Genomic DNA, 19181 nt, shown 5'->3' with positions numbered 1-19181 from the left:
GTTTGGGAAAAAATTCAAAAAGGAAAAGCTACGACCAAAACGCTCTCTTCTTTGCCATTTTCTCCTTCACCTCCTCCTCCTCCTCCTTTTCCTCCTCCGGGATGCGTTGCAAAGAAAGAGAGTTACGGGTTTGGATACTGCACTTGGGGAAGGGGAAAGTCGTCAGACACTGCGGGACGTCCGACCTGAAACAGAAGGGAAAGGCTGTCAGCCTGTTTCTGGGGGATGGAGGGAGGAACCCAGATCCATTGAGTGGGTGGTGCCAGGCAGAGATCCCTGCACACACTCGGGATGTAAACACGGGAACAGGGGGATGCTCCAAGACCACCACGTCCCCCAGGGCCAGGCGCCCTCACCTCTCCGCAGGCTGAGCTGGGGTCAGTAGGGTCTGTTGGCGTCTTTTGGCCGCTTTAGCTGCACTTTTAGCCTCTTCATGCCGATCTGGAAGCCATTCATGGCCTGAATGGCCGCCTGAGCACTCGTCGGATTGTCAAAACTGACGAAACCTGGCGGGGAGGGGACACAGGGGCTTGTCACCACACACATCACAGGTGGCTGCCTCGCCTCAACCCAGGCACTGAAATCCTGTGGGATGCTCCTGGTTTGCGAGTGCTGGGAGAGGGGGTCCTTGGGTAACATCACAGCCCCAGGTTGCAGGGGATTGGGTGACAGGTGACGGCACCTGCAGGGACACCGAGGTCTGCAGGGACACTGAGCTGACAAGGCTGTGAGGACAGCAGCATAAGAGGGTCCACAGGACACTGGAGTCATCTGCAGGGACACTACACGATGGGATTTGTGGGGTCACTGGGTAACAGAGTTTGTTGAAGTGAGGGGTTGCAGGGAGACTCAGGTGATGGGGTCTGTGGGAACACTAAGGTCTGCAGGTATGTGGAGATACCAGGGTGATAGGGTTTGTGGGACACCAGAATGGGATGTTTGGGCTCAGGGGACATCTGTAGGTCAGGTCTGCAGAGACCCTGAGGTGATAGGGTCACACCATAGTGAAAGAGTCTATGGGGACACAGGTCTGTCTATGAGAGGGAGATACAGATCCCTGAGCTGGGGACATAGGGGAGAGTTGGACCCCAAGCAAGGGACAGCAGGAAGACATGGACATCTGAGCTGGAGACTAGGGAAAGAGAGATCCCCAAGAGGAGATGTTGGAGAGACAGACTCTCAAGCAGGGGCTTCAGGGAGAACTGGATGCCTGAGATGGAGATGCTCTGCACTGGGTTGTCCAGAAGAGCCAGACTCCCGAGCTGGGAAGACTGGAGAGAGCCAAACCCTTAGCTGGGATGCGGGGAGAGACAGACCCCCTGAGGCAGAATATTGGAATATTAGGAGAGTGGATCTTCAGGCTGGAGACCAGAAGGACTGGGACTCTGGAGCTGGGATGTCAAGGAGCATCAGATATTTAAAACAGGATGCTGAAGAGAGCCAGACCCCTGAGTTGGGATGTTGAGGAAGAGCCAGAGCTCCAAGCTGTGATGTTAAGGATAGCTGGGACCTTGAGCTGGGGACTGGGAAAAACTGGAGCCCTGAGCTGGGACACCAGGGAGAGCCACACCCTAGGACTTACCAAAGCATTTACTCTGGTTGGTGGCACGGTCCACAAAGACTTTGGCAGAGATGACGTTGCCGAAAGGCAAAAACATCTGCGTGAGCTCCGCGTCCCCGAACTCCTGGGGCAGGTGATAAATAAACAGGTTACAGCCCTCGGGACCTGGGTGACAAAGGACAGGACATGTCAGCTGTGAGGTGGGGTCACCCCGGGGGACACCGAGGAGCCACCGGCCCCATGTGGGGTGACCCCCACCCCTCACCTTCTCTCTGCTGCTGCGGGATGAGGGGCGCTTGCTGGGGAAAGGCTTGGCTGATGGGAGCGTAGGCAGTGGGATATGCTGCTGGAAGAGAGAAAAAACAAGCTGAGGCCACAGCACCCGACCCAGCCACAGAGAGTGCTGGGACAGCCAGGTCCCCTGCTGCCACCTGTGATCGAGTGGCCTCTCCTACCCCACAGCTGCTAGCTCTGCCTTTCCCACCCCTCCTGACACACCAGAAATGTGGGAACAGCTCTCCCAGGAGAAATGCTTGTGATAGTAGTAATATAGCCTCAAGGCTGAGAAAAGATGATACTTTTCGCTGAAAAACCCCAAAGATTTGGAGTCCAAAACTTGATTTTCTGTTGCAAATCTGGCCGTTGCTGTCAATGCTCCTAATTAAATGTCTGCTGGGCTTGACATATTTCCATGGGAGGCTCTGACTCCTTTCCTTCCATGGCCCATTTCCTTGGCCATTAGACTTGGCCACGTGATGAACATCCAAATACATTTGGTGTCTTGGTGTGGAGGTGGCCCTCTGTCACCTCCCAGATCTTGCCCCCTCTTTTCAATACCACTGCCAGGGCTCCCCCATGGAGTTCTCTCAGCCCCATGGGTATTAAAATTCACTTTTCACTATCCAAAATTCGCATGGGGGGCCGTAAGAGGAGCCAGTGGAATGAGGGAACGGTGCTTTCATTGGCATTGCCAGCCTGGAGTTCCTGCCAGGGCTCAGCACCTGCTGCTCCCCTCATGAACTCATGCCCAAATACACAGCCCCCAGTCCAATGTTCAACCCCAGGGTGATGTTCACCTCCCAAAAATAAGGGTGAGGAGCAAAGAGGGGAGAGAGGGAAGGAGTGGGAAGCGAAGTTTGAGACCTGCATAGTGCTGCATGCCGGCGTAGGCCTGCTGGAGGGGGTCTGCCACCGTGGGGCTTTGAGCTGGGAAGAGAAGAGAAAGGAGAAGGAAGATAGAATAAGCCAGAGAAAGCCAGGGATGCATGCACAGCTCCCAGGGGAAAGGGCTCATGACCAAGCACCGCCACGGAGGGGCAGAGCTGCTCCCTGCCTGAATGCCCTCCTCCCTGCAGTGATGCCACAGGAGCACAAAGAGGTTCATCCAACGTGTTCCTGGGATGGGGACACCCCTTGAGCATCCTGCATGAGCCGAGCACACTCCCCTAGCCCCGGGGGCTGTGGTGGAGCCCCAGGAGGGCTGTACCTGGATAGGGGTGGATGCCATTGGTGTAGATGGTCTCTGAGGCAGGCTGCCCGTTGGTCTGGGGCGGCAGTGGGCTGAAGCCGTTCACCCCAATGGGCGTGGCAATGCTGGGCACCGGCGCCGTGCTGATCCCCGGAGGGGTGCTTGTACCTGCAGGTAGGTACACGTATGGCGTCAGGGCTGGCATCACAGGAGTGCCCCTCGAGGATGTCAAGTGGCAAACGTGGGGGTCCTACCTGAAGAGGGGGTGAGGGGGGCAGCCACCAGCCCGCTGACATTGAAGGCGGCCATCTGTTGCATCTGGGCGGCAGCGATGGCAGCCATGGGGTTGAGGCAGGTGCCCTGCGCAGCCGCCATCAGGGCTGCCTGCTGCTGCATGATCTTCGGGAAAGAAGGGGAAAGGGGACAGAGCGCAGGAGGCAGGCAGAAGGAGAGAGAGGGGAGGGTAAATCAGCATCTCGGCTTTGGATGGATTCTGAGCGATAAATGCCACCCGCTACCAGACCCGGGGACAGGAGTCTTGGTCTTGGTGATGCTAAATATGGGACCACTGAACCCTACAACCACCCTCAGCTGTGGGCAGAAAGCCCTGCATCTGCCCTTAAACAGGGATACACCAGCCCTCCCAGGCATCCACACACCCTGGCGCTGGTGCTTTCAAGGGCCAAAACAACACCCCACCCACAGGAGGCCCCCAAAGCCCCTGGCCTGAACCCTGGCCAAGCTCCTACCGCTTGCGTGTAGGCCCCGTAGGCGCCGAACTGGATGGTCATGGGGTTGAAGATGCCCAGCTGCCCCGCCATCTGATGCATCCGCCGCAGGGTCCTCTCTTTATCTGTGTCTGCAAACTTCACCACCAGGCTGGACGAGGCGCCCTGAGGTGGGGGGAAGATGGGGCTGATTGTGGGACCAGAGCAATGCCCCAAACTGTGCACCCACTGTGGGCGTGGCTCGCAGCTTCTGCAGGATCCTCAGCCCTGGGGACGCTGCCCAGCTTGGCAGCAGCAACCAATGATCGATGTGAGGTTTAATTATAGCCAGTTTTTCTCCCCAGTGGCAGCTCCCTGACCTCTGCTTCCCTTCTGCTTCCTTGTCCACAGTTCTAACCTTCAGCGTTAATTAAACTGCCCCTTTCTCTGGCATAGAGAGATTTAGCCCCACAATCCCATCTCTAGGGCTCAGCACCCTGGCAAGGAGCAACCTGGGGTGATGTGGCCAACAAATTGCCAGTCTGTAGGATTTTGATGCAATTAGACTGAGGATCAAATAAGTGGGTGATTGGATTAAGCAGGCAGCATGGGGTCAGCCTGGGCAGGGTGAGAGCCTGGCACTTACCGGCATAGTTTGGCTGCCGTGCAGGCTGTTGATGGCAGCCTGTGCCTCGGCGTGGCTGCCGTATTTCACAAAGGCACAACCTAAGGGAACAGAGGGAAAATGGGACAGGTTGGATTTGGCCATTGCAGGTCCATAGGGTGCCCCCCCGGTGCCCCAAAGCCCACCTTTGCTGGCTCCATCAGGCCCTCGGAGGATGGTGCATTCCTCAATCTGGCCGAAGGGCTCAAAGAGGCGGCGGACGTCGTCCTCACTCTGCTGCTTCCCCAGCATGCCCACAAAGAGCTTCCTGTCTTCTAAAAACAAAACCAAACCCATCAGAGAGTGGGAGGTCACACACCATCCCAACCCCTCACCACAAACGGTGTATGGAGGAAAAGGAGCCATCAGAGGGAGGGAGTGACACCAATCCAACGGAGAAGGTGCAGGGCTTATCATCTCTATCCTACAGAACACTCAGGATGGGAAAATGTCTCCTGTGGGGAAATTGCTGAGGGGTGAATCCTGGAAGAACCATTGCTTTAGGGAGTGGAACTAGGGCTTTTCCTAGGGATGGGGGGGCTGGCTCCCCCAGCACTGAAGTGAGATGCGGTGGAACAAAGAGAATCCACAAACTGGAGGTGATCACCCGCATGTGATCAACTTGCAGAACAACCCGCAGCCTCCAGCCGTGCCCAGGGGACATTAATAACCAAACACAAGAGAAGGGATAGTAAATAATGAGAATTTCATGATTATTACCAGCATCTGTCTTGTGCGGCCACGCGCTCCCGCCGCACGCTAATGGCATTTGACAAAGGAAATAAGGTGCCCTGTCAAGAGCGTTGCCGGGGAAATAAATAAATAATGGCAGGAGACGATGAATGCTTAGTCCGTTAAGGTACCAGGAAAATTAGTTAAGGGAATAGGGCTCGTGTGTTGTCTAGTTAAACATAAACCACCTCCCAGGGGGAGTGGGCTGGGCAGCCCAGTGTTGCCTCCCGGGTGAGGGGGCTGGAGAGGGGAGCCCCAGCTCACCCATCGATTTTTAATCCTTCACCAATTACGCTCGGTAAGTGGGTAATTTATTTGCCAGGTCCCTCTGGGACATGCTGGGACCAGCTCCCGGTGTGTTTAATAACAGGGTTTGGATGGGGAGGGAGCTGCCCCAGCCATCCTGCCAAGTGCAGGTGGCCCCATGAGAGCATCCTGCATGTCTGATAGCGCCTACCTCCCCAGCAACACAACAGATGTGGGATTTTGATCCAAGTTTTGCGATTTTGCCCAAATGATCACCACAGCCTGGCAATGCCACAGCCCAGCAATGCCACATCCCGACGAGTGGCAAATGCTCACAAAGAATTTGGGGGCGGGGGTGGTAGTCTGAGAGGGGCTTGGGCCACATGCAGCCAACTCCTGCTCTGGGGTCCCCACAGGCAGCTCTGGAGAGGGAATTGTGGTTTTAGTAAATTAAGGTGGTGGAGGGAGAGCGGCTGGCTGGTGCTCTGCTACCCAGGATGTTGGGATGCTCATTGTATGATATCAGGACATTCCCAGGACAACATCAGGATATTCTCCCCAGCTGACTAGACAGAGAAAGAAGATGGAATTTGCTTTGCACCCAGGTTTGGATGCCACCAGCAAAGGCAGCTCATTTTCTGGATTTCTCTGCAAATCAGCCTTTGCACAGCAGTCCTCGTGATGCCACCATGTCCCCCATCACCCCCTAGGTGACCCTGTGCCCCCAGGCATCCAGAGAATTGAGGACCTACCTCCTCGGCCCTCGCTGTCAGCTGGCTTCACCTGGATGGGGCGGTTCATCTGCAAAACAAGTGAGAGTGGGTGGTCATGTGGTGGTCCCTGAACCCTTTCCATGGGGAACAGTAGGATTTGGCCAATGACTGGCACCAGGAGCTGGGAAAAAGGGCAGGGACCTGCATGAACAGATCTGGGGCTTGTGGCCACAGAGACCCAGGGATGCCATGTGCAAAGGGCAATGCTCCGGCCCAGGCTATGGGTACCCAGTGCTGCAAGCGCCCGCGGGGCTGCCAGTGCCAGGCTTGGCTGCCTGCCTGCTTTCCTCGACTGCAAAGGACTGCAGAGGCAGCAGCAGCATCCCGCCAGCCCCGGCCCCTCTGGCACCATTGCCCTCCTTTTCCCAAACCTCACCCAAATTTGGCCTTCTCCTTGTCACCGCCATGTGCACCCACGAGCGTGATACCTTTGTGCAGCAGGACATGCTGGGCTGGCAGGCACATCCCTGGCCCGCTGCCCCATGGAGCCATTCCTCCTCCTCTCTCCCCCTCCTTTTTCCCCTCTTTTAGCTGAAAAACGCTACAATTATGGCCGTTTCCATGGCAACAAGCGTGCTTCCCCCGCGATGCTGCGGAGCCTGAGCCATGTGCTCAATGGGGTCGCCACGGCAACAGCGAGATGTCACACATGACGGAGCGGGGGTGCGCACACGAACACGCCTTGAGCACACACGGGTCCTGTCGCCCCCATGTGTGTGCGCACCCCTATCCCAGGTGCTCTCTGCTGCATCCCTGGAAGGGGTCCCTAAATTTTGGGGCTGGGTGAGGGCAGAGACAGTCCCCCTCACATCAGGGTGAGGAAGAGGATGGGTAAGAGAGAAGAGGAGGGAGGTTTCCACAGCAACCGCCTCGTCTCCAGGGAAACATGGAGAGCAATGTCAGCGCAGAGCTGGGGATGGTCCAGGGAAGGGATTGAGTCCCCAGGAGTCATGGGATAGCACAGAGTGGCATCGACGGACACCTCACAGTGTCACCCATTATGTCACCAGTCCCCCAAACATCCACCTTGTACAGGGGCAGGATTTGGCTCAGCCCAGACTCTGGAGGCTGTGACAACATTGAGACCCTAAACCCAGAGCTCCGATGTCCCTCACATCCCTGCCACAGCTGGGAACTCCATTTTGGGGGGGACTGCCCCCCTCCACTGACCCACCAGCCCCATTTACCAGCGTGATGGCCTTTGATGGAATAAATTTCCCATGCCCACTGCTGTATGCTTAATGTAATAAACCCAGTGAGGATGATTTAGAATAACATTTACGGAGCCGCAGAGTGTCATTTTGATGTGTCTCCCGTCTCCGCTTGCCGGTTATTAAACTGTATTGATTCCCCGGGAGCGGCTGATGTTTATAAATGTCAGGCCTCGGGGACCAGCTAACCTACCCCAGGGCTGCCACACCGCACCAAGGAGAAACTGTCTTGGCCTCTAGACACCCCCAAAAGAGGGTTTTGGCACCCTTGACATGGCAACGTGCCCACCACCGGGTGCTTGGTGACCCCCTGTGGCACCCACAGCTCCTGAATGTCCCCACAGCACCCCTGCACCATGTCCACACAGCCCTCTATCCATCCTCCCACAGTAAACAGCCACCCAGGCATTTCGCCCTGCTCCTGACACCCAACTGCCCACCCTGCAACACCCATCCCTCCATTCATCCATCCTGGACACCCACACACCCATCTTCCCCCTGGATTCATCCATCCATACTCCCATTCCCATAGCATCCATCCATCACCATAGAACCCATCCATATCCCCAACACCCATCGTCCTAACACCCATTCGTTCCCACAGCATCCATCTACATCACCAACACCCATCCATCCACCCCCGAATACCTGTCCATCCCCACTGCAGCCATCCATATCCCCAACATCCATCCCCATACACCCATCCATTCCCACAGCATCTATCTATATTGCCAAGATCCTCCATCCATCCCCCAACACCCATCCATATCCCCAACACCAATCCTTCCCTGTACCACCCTTCCATCTGCCCATCCATCTCCCATCTTGCCACCACCCACCTTTCCACTCCCACAGCATGCATGCATGCATGCATGCATCCATCCATCCCCAACTCCCAGCCATCTCCCACACGCCGAGCTTATAGTGACACTGTGCTTGGGGTGCTCCAGCACCAACCATCAGCAGCAGTTCACAAAGCCCCAGTTACCCCATGGCCAAACCACTGGTGTTCCACAGCAACAGGGGGTCACCGGCGGTTGCCAAACCACCTTCTGACTGCTCAGGCACTGTCCCCCACCCAAATTTGGAGCCCCCCAAGAACCTGGGTACCAGAGAGAGCTAGCCCATAGAATCACTGCCAGGGGATGTGCTCAGTGGGTCACTTCTGGCCTTTGTTCCTTCCTTGGCATCACACTCCTCCTCCTTGTCCTCACAACCAACAGCTAGAGGATCCAGCAGTCCACCATGCACCCAAATGAAATGGAGGTGGCAGGTGAAACTGGAGCAGCAAGTACCCGTGGGAGCCCGGCGTCCATGCCACCCCAGGGAGACAGGAACCGAGGTACTGGCAATCACTCATCAGGGGAATACCTTGACAAAGCCCTGGAGGTAACCCACAGAAAGGCCACACAGCCAACCTGGGGACAGCCACACCAGTGCACAACCCTGCATGTGTATGACCACCCTGGCACACCCTGCACACACCTCTGAACACAACCACAGACCCCCAGCACCGCCCAAGCACAGCCACCCCCAATCCCCCCAGCACAGCTGTACACCTCTGAAGCCACACACCAATGCCCACCCAGCGCTGCGCACACCGCACGTCTGTCCCGGCACCACGTGCGGCCATGCACCACCGCACACAGCCCCGCGGGCACCTGGACAACCCCAGTCTGCATGCCACACAACTCCCACAGAGCCCTCCCTGCTCCCACGGATCACACACAGCCACGGGCACACAGCCAGTGCCGGGGACACAATGCCCCTTGCCTCAGTTTCCCTGTTGTAGCAGCAGGATCCATAGTGGAACCCTCGGGAGCCCTCTGTGGGCACACGGACACCTTGGGTGGGCTCACAACATCCCCAAACACCCACATCCCATCCCCATGGCCGCCATGCACACCCGAGCCCAGTGCAACACCTGCACTCCCTGTCACACCCGGTGTGCCCACACACCCCCACTGCTGACCATGTGCACCCACACCCTGTCACCATCACTGGGGGCAAAGACACCCTAAGCTCCTCTTTCCCCACACACAGACACCCACGTGCTTGCACACCCACCAACACCGACCTGCACATACCTGGGGGTCAAAGCCATACCCCTGCCAGTGCACACACCCCTCCTCACACTGCCTGCGGGTGCAACACCCCCCCAAGCACTGCCCCTTGCACACCTGCACCACATACACACAGACACAAGCCCGCGGTGGAAAAATACACCCTCCAGCCAACACACACACCAAACCCATCCCTGGGGGCCGATACACCTCCTCACCATCATCCTCCACCCCTGCCTGCAAACACACAACCCCCTGGGTGTCAGAACACCCTCCTCACCGACAACCACACCACACACTGCCTCCCTGGGTCCAGATACATCACCAACACCCCTCTGCTGTCACCCTCTCTTTCCCTGGATGCAGATACATCCTCTCAGACACACACACACAGAGCCCCCATCCCTGAGTGCAAATACACCCTCATCACCAACAACCACCCTGCCAACACATGCACCCCATCCCTGGGTGCAGATACACCCTGCACAGCAACACTCACACCCACACACCCCATCTGTGGGTGCAGATACATCCCCTCACCAACACCCAACAATCACCCTGCCAACACATGCACCCATCCCTGGGTGCATACACACCCTGCACAGCAACACTCACACCCACACACCCCATCTGTGGGTGCAGATACATCCCCTCACCAACACCCCTCCAACCCCGTTCTGTGCAAATACACTCTCCTCACCGACACTCCTCCATCCCCAACACCCATCCCTGGGAGCATATACACCCTGTCACCAACACCCCCAATCCTCATCCCTGTGTGCAGATACCCCCTGCAACACCCACACCCGTCCATCCCATCCCTGGGAGCAGATACACCTCCCCACCAACACCCCTCCATCCTCATCCCTGTGTGCAGATACACACTGCAACACGCCCACTCATACACCCCAACCCTGTGTGCACATTCACTCTGCTCATCGACACCCCTCCATCCCCGTCCCTGTGTGCTAGTACACCCTGATTACCAGCGCTACTCCATCCCCATCCTATGCCTGAGAGCAGATACACCCCATCACCAAGACTGCTCCATCCTCATTCCCATCCCCGGGTTCAGATACTCTCCATCACCAACACCCACGCTCACACCCTCCATCCCTGTGTGCAGCTACACCCTGATCGCAAACACTGCTGTATCCCCAGCCCATCCCTGGGAGCAGATGCACCCCCTCACCAACACCCCTCCATCCCCATCTGTGTGTGCAGATACGCCCAGCTCACCATTAACACCCTTCCATGGGGATCCATCCCCAGGAGCAAGGATCCACACCCTCGCCATCACCCCCACTCCCACACAGCATCCCCGGGAGCAGATACACCCCTTCGCCATCACCCACATCCTCCTACAGCCCCTCCGGTGCAGCCCCCCCACCCCGGCGCGAGCGGAGGCTGCCGGGCGGTGCCGGGCCGTGCCGGGCCGGGCGGAGGCGGCGGCAGACAAAGGCGGGGCCCTACCTCGATGCAGAGGATCTTGGACCCGGCGGGCACCCACAGCACGGGCGGCCGCGGCCCCGGCGCCGGCACCTGCGGCAGCTGCATGGCCGGACCGGCCGGACCGCCGGCTCCACCGAGGCGGTTCGGCTGAGCTCGGCTGCGCTCGGCTCCACCCGAGGCGGCTCGGCCAGGCTCGGCTTAGCTCGGCTCGGCTCGGCAAGGCCGGGCTCGGCCGGACTGGGTTCGGCTAGGCTCGGCTGGGTTCGGTTCGGCTCGGCCGGATTCGGCTGGGCTCGCGCAGCGGCGCGCGGGGGGCGGGGCACAGGGCGGGGCAGCGGCAGCCCCGCCGAGCCGAGCCGAGCCGGGCGGGGCCAACGGGGTGGGGCCTGGCTGGGGACACGCCCACCCGCGTCTGGACACGCCCCCGGCCCCCCGACACCGCGGGGAAGGGGCCTGGCTGGGGCTGGGGGGCGAGGGTGGGGGCTCGGAGGGTGCGCAGGTACAGGGGGTGAGCACAGGTACGGGGGTGAGCACAGGTACGGGGGTGAGCAGGTACAGGGGTGTGAGCACAGGTACAGGGGGTGAGCAGGGACAGGGGGTGAGCAGGTACAGGGGGTGAGCAGGTACAGGGGGTGAGCACAGGTACGGGGGTGAGCACAGGTACGGGGGGTGAGCACAGGTACGGGGGTGAGCAGGTACAGGGGTGTGAGCACAGGTACAGGGGGTGAGCAGGGACAGGGGGTGAGCAGGTACAGGGGGTGAGCACAGGTACGGGGGTGAGCAGGTACAGGGGGTGAGCACAGGTACGGGGGTGAGCACAGGTACAGGGGTGAGCAGGTACAGGGGTGAGCACAGGTACAGGGGTGAGCAGGTACAGGGGGTGAGCAGGTACAGGGGTGAGCACAGGTACAGGGGTGAGCAGGTACAGGGGTGAGCACAGGTACAGGGGTGAGCAGGTACAGGGGTGAGCACAGGTACAGGGGTGAGCAGGTACGGGGGTGAGCAGGTACAGGGGGTGAGCAGGTACAGGGGGTGAGCACAGGTACAGGGGGTGAGCACAGGTACGGGGGTGAGCACAGGTACGGGGGTGCGCAGGTACAGGGGGTGAGCAGGTACAGGGGGTGAGCACAGGTACGGGGGTGAGCAGGTACAGGGGGTGAGCAGGTACAGGGGGTGAGCACAGGTACGGGGGTGAGCAGGTACAGGGGGTGAGCAGGTACAGGGGGTGAGCAGGTACGGGGGGTGAGCACAGGTACGGGGGTGAGCAGGTACAGGGGGTGAGCACAGGTACAGGGGTGTGAGCACAGGTACAGGGGTGAGCAGGTACAGGGGGTGAGCACAGGTACGGGGGTGAGCAGGTACAGGGGGTGAGCACAGGTACAGGGGTGTGAGCACAGGTACAGGGGTGAGCAGGTACAGGGGTGTGAGCACAGGTACAGGGGGTGAGCAGGGACAGGGGGTGAGCAGGTACAGGGGTGTGAGCACAGGTACAGGGGGTGAGCAGGGACAGGGGGGTGAGCAGGTACAGGGGGTGAGCACAGGTACAGGGGGTGAGCAGGTACAGGGGGTGAGCACAGGTACAGGGGGGTGAGCACAGGTACAGGGGGGTGAGCAGGTACAGGGGGTGAGCAGGTACAGGGGGTGAGCACAGGTACAGGGGGTGAGCACAGGTACAGGGGGGTGAGCAGGTACAGGGGGTGAGCAGGTACAGGGGGTGAGCACAGGTACAGGGGGTGAGCAGGGACAGAGTATGACCAGGGACAGGTGTGAGCGCAGGTAGATGTGTGTGAGCAGGTACAGGGGTGTGAGCACAGGTACAGGCGGTATGAGCAGGTACAGGGTATGTGAGCACAGGTGTAGGTGTGTGAATTACAGGTCCAAGAGGTATTAGCAGGTACAGGGGGTGTACACAGGTAGAGGGGTTGTACATAAAAACACATGGGTGTGCTTGTGTGCACAGGCATAGAGGTGTGTTCACAGGCACTCAGAGATGTGTACCCAAGAGTACACAAGTGCATACACATGGGTGTGTGCAAGAATAGAAGGGGTGCTCAGGCACCAACAGGTGAGCACACACAGGTGTCAGCCCGTGCATGGCCACAGGGGTGTGAGCACAAGCACACAGTCCACTGCACCACTGTGTACACACACACACACAGAGGGGTGGACACAGCTGTGAGCCCCTTTGGAGCACGCACCCGCATGTCCATGTGCACACACGTGCTCATGCACACACCCCCAACCCCCAAGCGAGTGGCCCTGGCAACAGTGATACACATGTGTATGTGTGTGCCTGATGAGAATCCCCAGGCAAGGCTGACCCCGGCCTCCTTTAGGCTGCCAAGGTGGGCTGTTAACTCTCCAATCTACTGAAGCATGGCCCCACCAGTAAGAGCACAGCTCAGGAAGCCACATCCCCACAAACCTCATCCCCTCTGTCAGCTTCACACACACAGCAGGGATTGATATTCATGGGCCCCGGCTCTTTCCCCAGCCAACCCGCGGGCCTATTGATTTTTATTTAGGCGAATAATTAAATATTTATTTTCACTTTGTTAAGCTCGGGAGGTCGGAGCCCACAGAAAGCGCAACAGCACGCGGGCGGCTGGAAAATCAATGCCTCGGTTTGCGGCTGCTGGAAGTGGCTCCTGCGCCTCGGGGAGGTGCCACCAGCCCCCGGCCTGGCTCACCCCGATCCCTCGGTGTCACTTAAGGCTTCCATGCCTCAGGGAGGTGTCACCAGGTGCAGCTCCAGCTCAGCTCGACCACCTCAGTGTCACTTAATTCTGCTGTGCTTCAGGGAGGTGTCTCCAGGCCCTGCCCCAACTGACCCAACTCCCTGGTGTCACTTACCCCTGGCAGGGTCTTCTGCTCGTGCAGGGCACTCTGTGCCTTCAGTGCGGAGTCGCGGGCGCAGTAGGTGAGAAAGGCACAGCCTGTGGAGACAGGGAGACAGGATCAGTGTCTGGCCTGGCATTGCCACAGCACCCGGAGCATACAGGGAGCTGGTGGCACAGCTGATATGGCACCGTGGTGTCTCAGCATCATGGCATCCAGCACAGCGATACCCAGCACACCACCACCCTGGTACTGTGGCATCCAGCATCCCAGCACACTGGCACCCTAGCACAGCAGCACCCAGAACTCCAGCAACCTGGCACGGTGGCATTCAGCACCTCAGCACCCTGACATCCTGGCACCCTACCATTCAACACTCTGGCATCCTGGCAGTTTATAACCTAGGATCTGGCACCCTGGCATGGTGGCATGTATCACCTCAGCACCACAGCATCCAGCAACAAGCACCCTGACGATCTGGCACCAAGGCATCCAGCACCCTGGCCCCATGGCATCCAGCATCGTGGTACCCTGGTACTCTACACCCAGATGGGTACACACAGTGTCACAGTTCACCCCCTGAACAGGGTAGGAGGTGGAGTAGTGGGATAAAGGAAGGAGCCATGGAGGAGCAGGGAGCATATGGGCAGTGGCACTCTGGCCCCAGCTCTGGGGCAAGCCACAGCCCAAGTCCTCTAGGAAGCAGATCTCCAGGTGTTGAGGCTGTGCACCCTGTCTTGCCACCACACTTCTCCCAGCCTAAGCATCCTCTTTGGGATAAGATTCATGTGGTGAAGGCACTCCAGCTCCTTCGACATCATGGCGCTTTGGAAATCGGGAATACGCCTGGGGTGAGGTTTTCCCACGCTGACTCACGCTGCCGAGCCACTTGCTCGCAGAGCTGGCAGCAACGAGTGAGCCCTGGGGACAGGGTCCAGTCCTCTTTGCTTTGTCTCTCCTGAAGCATTCCTGGTGCCTGTGCCACCGCTGCACCGCTGCCTCCCTGAGGGCTCCCCCCCAATTTGCTGGGGTCACATCCAAAAGCATCTGAAAGTGATATTAAAACAGCAGCACAACAGTTTCCCTTCAACAAAGTAAATATTTAATGAATAAAATTGACATTGATGCATTTTTAATATTGGCACAATTAAATCCGCCAGCTGATTAAGTATTAATAACTCTTAATAAGTACAATCAGCGTGCCTGGGAGGAGAGGGAGCATGGCGGCAGGGTGGGAGACGCTGCGGGATGGGGTCCCTCACCCACTGTGGGGTGCTGGGGACATACGCCCTCACAGAGAGCAAGGAGAGATCCCCTTGGATCAATACTCTCCCGCTGTGGGTGGGGAGAACAGCACAGCAGCTTGCCTCAATCCCGGTGCCATTTCCAGTGTTTACCATCTGTAATCATGTTGGCTTCCTGCTCTCCGCTCTTCTTTCTCTCTTTTTTTTTCCCTGTTTTTCCTGCAGGCGACAATGTAGACGGTGCCCGGGCATTCTGGAGAAGTTGGGAGGGCTGGCGCAGGAGCGGTTCTGCTCTGGAGGCTCGCCGGGAGGGAGGATGCCGTTCAAATTAGAGGAGCGTCCGCAATTAAATCATGCGGCTGGGCCGCAGACATTGAAGCCCGCGCTGGAGGAGGCACTGAGGGAGCCTGGAAGGGTGCAAATCCCATTGATCCAGGCACAGAAGCAGCTTCAGAGACAACTGGAGAAATGTTGGAGACCACAGTCCCAAAAATGATAGAGTCCAGGCAGCAGCCCCATAGCCAAAGGGCATCGAGAAGGCAGAAACCGCAAATGGCAAGTTTTGGCTTCCCAGGAAAGTCCCAGAGAAGCAGGTGCTGGCCGTGGCACAGGGGTTTGGTGACAGCTTGTGGCTCCTGTCCGGGTGACACCTGGGATGCCTTGACCCTGCTCTGGTGCTGCACACCGCAGCTCCTGGGTGGGGGCTCTGTGGAAACCTCGGCGGTGTCTATGTGCACTGCTCCAAGTGCCCGTGCTCCACATGCCGTGCCACAGTGCCACAGCACCTGTGACACTGTGCAGACGTGGCGTGTCCCCATCCACTGTGGGTTACCTGTATCCCAGGGGTTCTCCATCTCCAGGGGTGCACAAAATTCATGTGGTGTGCTGATGCCAGACAGGTGTCCCCAAGCCAGGTAGATGTTCTAAAATCCATTGCAGTGCTCCCTGCCCTGTGATGCTCTGATCTCAGGGGTGCCCCTGAGCCAGGCAGCAGCACCCTGACCCCTGGTGGGGGCTACCCTCTTCCTCAGGGGTACCCAAATCTTAGGAGGGGCCATATATCCAAACGCTCTATACTGGGGTGTTCCCACCTCAGGGTTCTCTACCTCAAGGAGTACCTTCACCCCAAAGGTTTCCACTCCTTGAGGTGCCTCATATTTATGGGTAGGCTCCACATCAAGGGTATCTCTGCCTCAGATGTAGCTCAACTGAGGGGTGCCCCATATTTGGGTACCCCACCTCAGAGTGTCCCACCTTAGGGATACCTCCATTTCAGGGCTACATCACCTCACGGATACCCCCATCTCAGAAGTGCCCCATACCAGTGTCTCCAACCTCAGGCATACTTCCAGATCATGCTAGCCCCTCCCAAAGCATCCCATCTATACCTCGGGGTGTCCCACCTCAGGTTATCCCACCTCATGGATGCCTCCACCTCAGGGATGTCCCACCTTAGAAGCATCCCTGTCTTGGGATGCACCATCTCAGGATGTCCCACATGAGGGGTACCCTCGTCCCAGGGCATCCCACCTCAGTGGTGGTCCACACTTTGGAACCAAACTTGAGGTTGCCCCATCTGATGAGGAACCTCATTTCAGGGATGCCTTCATCTCAGGGATATCCCACCTCAGGCTCTGCCAGATCAGGAGCGCCTCACACTTGGGTGTCTTTGCCTCAGGGTGTCCCAAAGACACCCTTTGCCTCAGGGTGTCTTCACCCCAGGGGTCCCCCTATATGCCAGGGTGCTCCATCTCAGTTTATCCCACCACAGGGGTACCACAACTGAGAGGTCTCCAGCCTCAGGGCATCCCACCTGAAGGGTATCCCTTTGCCAGGGTGATCCATCTCCGGCTGTCCCACTTGAGGGGTACCTCACCTCAGGGGTATCCCACCTGAGGAACAGGACCCCTCAACTGAGAGATTCCCCCCCCAACCTCAGTTTGTCCTGCTTCATACTTAGGAGCCACATCTCAGTGATGTCCCACCTGAGGGATCCCACATCTCAGGATACTCCACCTCAGGGTGTCCCACCAGCGCTGTACCTCATGGAGGGTCCCCCCAACTCAGGATATCCCACCAGCGCTGTACCTCACTGAGGGTCCCCCCAACTCAGGACATCCCACCAGAGCAGTACCTCCCTGAGGGTGCCCCCACCTCAGAGTGTCCCACCAGAGCAGTAGCTCACTGAGGGTCCCCCCACACGTCAGGGTGTCCCACCAGAGCAGTAGCTCAGCTGAGGGTCCCCCCACACGTCAGGGTGTCCCACCAGAGCAGTATTTCACTAAGGGTCCCCCCACCTCAGGGTGTCCCACCAGAGCAGTACCTCACTGAGGGTCCCCCCACACGTCAGGGTGTCCCACCAGAGCAGTAGCTCAGCTGAGGGTCCCCCCACACGTCAGGGTGTCCCACCAGAGCAGTATTTCACTAAGGGTCCCCCCACGTCAGGGTGTCCCACCAGAGCAGTACCTCACTGAGGGTCCCCCCACACGTCAGGGTGTCCCACCAGAGCAGTAGCTCACTGAAGGTCCCCCCACACCTCAGAGTGTCCCATCAGAGCAGTACCTCACTGAGGGTCCCCCCACACGTCAGGGTGTCCCATCAGAGCAGTACCTCACTGAGGGTCCCCCCACACCTCAGAGTGTCCCATCAGAGCAGTAGCTCAGCTGAGGGTCCCCCCACACCTCAGGGTGTCCCACCAGCGCTGTACCTCACTAAGGGTCCCCCCCACCTCAGGACATCCTACCAGAGCAGTACCTCACTGAGGGTCCCCCCACCTCACGGTGTCCCACCTCACCTCGGGACAGCCCCCAGACCCGGGTGTCCCATGTCGGGGCGTTCCACCCGGGGGGTCCCCCGGCCCACCGCCCCCGCACCTTTGTGCATGCCGGTGAAGCGATCCTTGAGCACGGTGAGCTCGTAGATGCGGCCGAACTCCTCGAAGAGCGGCTTGAGGTCGCTCTCCTCCAGGTTGCGCGGAATCTGCCCCACGAACAGCTTGATGGCGTCGTGGTCCTTCATGGCGATGGCGCCGGGCGGGCGGCTCAGCCCGTTCACCCGGCCGCTGTTCGCGGTGCTGAACGCCGCCCCCGCCGCCTCGCCCGCCGCCGCCGCCGCCGCCGCCATGGCCCGTTCCGCGCCCCGCCCCGCCCGACCGGCACCGCTCGGCACCGCCCGGCACCGCTCGGCACCACTCGGCACCGCTCGGCACCGCTCGGCTCGCCTCGGCACCGCTCGGCACCGCCCCGCTCGGCACCTCTCGGCTCGGCTCGGCCCGCGCCCGCCAGCGGGCCCGTGACGTCAGCCGGACGGCCCCGCCCAGGGGTGCTGTATTAGCATAATGAGGGGGCGGTGTCCAATCAGAACAGCGGGGCGGAAAGAGGGGCGGGGCGCGCTCCGGCTCCGCCCACTGCTGCGCCCTGCCGGGCTCACCCCGGAGCCCCCCCCCGTCACCCTCCCGCGTCCATCCCCCCCCGAGTCTCCCCGTTCGGCCCGCGGCACCCCCGCCACCCTCCATCAGTCCCCGTCATTACCATCACACACACCCCCTCCCTCCCGCCCCACCAACAGAGTCCTTATCAGCCCCCATCACCTCCCGGCATCCCCATCACCCCTATTATCCCCATTAACCCTATCCCCACCACCAACCCCCAGCACCCTGCCCATCATGTCCATCACCTCCCATCAGCCCCCATCATCCCGCATCACCCCCGTCCTCTCCATCGCCCCCGGTCTCCCATCCCTCCCATCACTTCCTATGACCCCCATCACCCCCGGTTATGGGGGTGCCCCGCTATCCCCCATCCCCCTCATATCCCCCCATGTACCCCATTTCCCCTCATCCCTCCATCACCCCCATGATCACCTATGTCCTTCCCTTTCCCCTGCCTCCCTATCACACCAATCATCTCCCACTACCTCCATCCTGCCTCCACTCTCTCACCCCCCTCCATCCCCCTTTTGTCCCCATCATACCCCCAAAACCCAGCCAGGGCTGTCCAAAGAGCCAGGCAGCCTCTCACCTTCCCCCCTGCAGCCCTTTAGTAGTATCCAGACTTAACCCCTCTGTTCCCCACCTCAGAGCAGGGTTTAAACACACAGAAGAGGCTCAAAAGGATCAATTTGAACACTTCGTTGTTTTTCACTTCCGTGGACCCCACACTGCCCCTGGGGCTGCCTCAGAAAGGGGAGGAGGAGAGCACTTCCCTCCTGCATCCCGCATCAC

The 19181-nt window shown here is 59.1% G+C and overlaps 1 protein-coding gene across 7 annotated transcripts; it reads right to left on the bottom strand.

Moving 5' to 3' along the window:
- Positions 1-46: 46 nt before the first annotated feature.
- CELF6 (CUGBP Elav-like family member 6) lies at positions 47-18097 on the bottom strand. Of its 7 annotated transcripts, none has more exons than XM_021554267.4 (13): positions 17833-18097; positions 13731-13813; positions 6131-6179; positions 4547-4675; positions 4383-4462; positions 3779-3922; positions 3284-3428; positions 3048-3197; positions 2705-2767; positions 1827-1907; positions 1583-1726; positions 357-506; positions 47-185 (listed from the first exon to the last, which is right to left on the bottom strand). In XM_021554267.4, the coding sequence occupies exons 1-12, from the start codon at positions 18080-18082 to the stop codon at positions 379-381; spliced, it is 1446 nt and encodes a 481-aa protein (XP_021409942.4). In that variant the 5' UTR covers positions 18083-18097; the 3' UTR covers positions 47-185; positions 357-378. The 7 variants fall into 7 exon arrangements, with proteins under 7 accessions (XP_021409942.4, XP_021409943.2, XP_021409944.2 ...); XM_021554268.3 differs by having other exon boundaries at positions 1827-1904; XM_021554269.4 differs by having other exon boundaries at positions 4547-4672.
- Positions 18098-19181: the final 1084 nt, after the last annotated feature.

The sequence above is a fragment of the Lonchura striata genome, chromosome 10 (genome assembly GCF_050655825.1).
Source record: "Lonchura striata isolate lonStrDom1 chromosome 10, ASM5065582v1, whole genome shotgun sequence".
Taxonomy (NCBI): Eukaryota; Metazoa; Chordata; class Aves; order Passeriformes; family Estrildidae; genus Lonchura; species Lonchura striata.
Note: the sequence above shows the minus strand (reverse complement) of the source record. Positions and strands in the feature narration are given on the sequence as shown.

Excerpts from the sequence above, each read along its gene's own strand:
- CELF6 (XM_021554267.4), bottom strand. The coding sequence starts at position 18,082 with ATGGCGGCGGCGGCGGCGGCGGCGGGCGAGGCGGCGGGGGCGGCGTTC. Across the intron at positions 3,923-4,382 it reads ACGGCAGCCAAACTATGCCG|GGCGCCTCGTCCAGCCTGGT; the intron begins GTAAGTGCCAGG and ends CCCCCACCTCAG. Across the intron at positions 507-1,582 it reads CAACCAGAGTAAATGCTTTG|GTTTCGTCAGTTTTGACAAT; the intron begins GTAAGTCCTAGG and ends CCTCCCCGCCAG.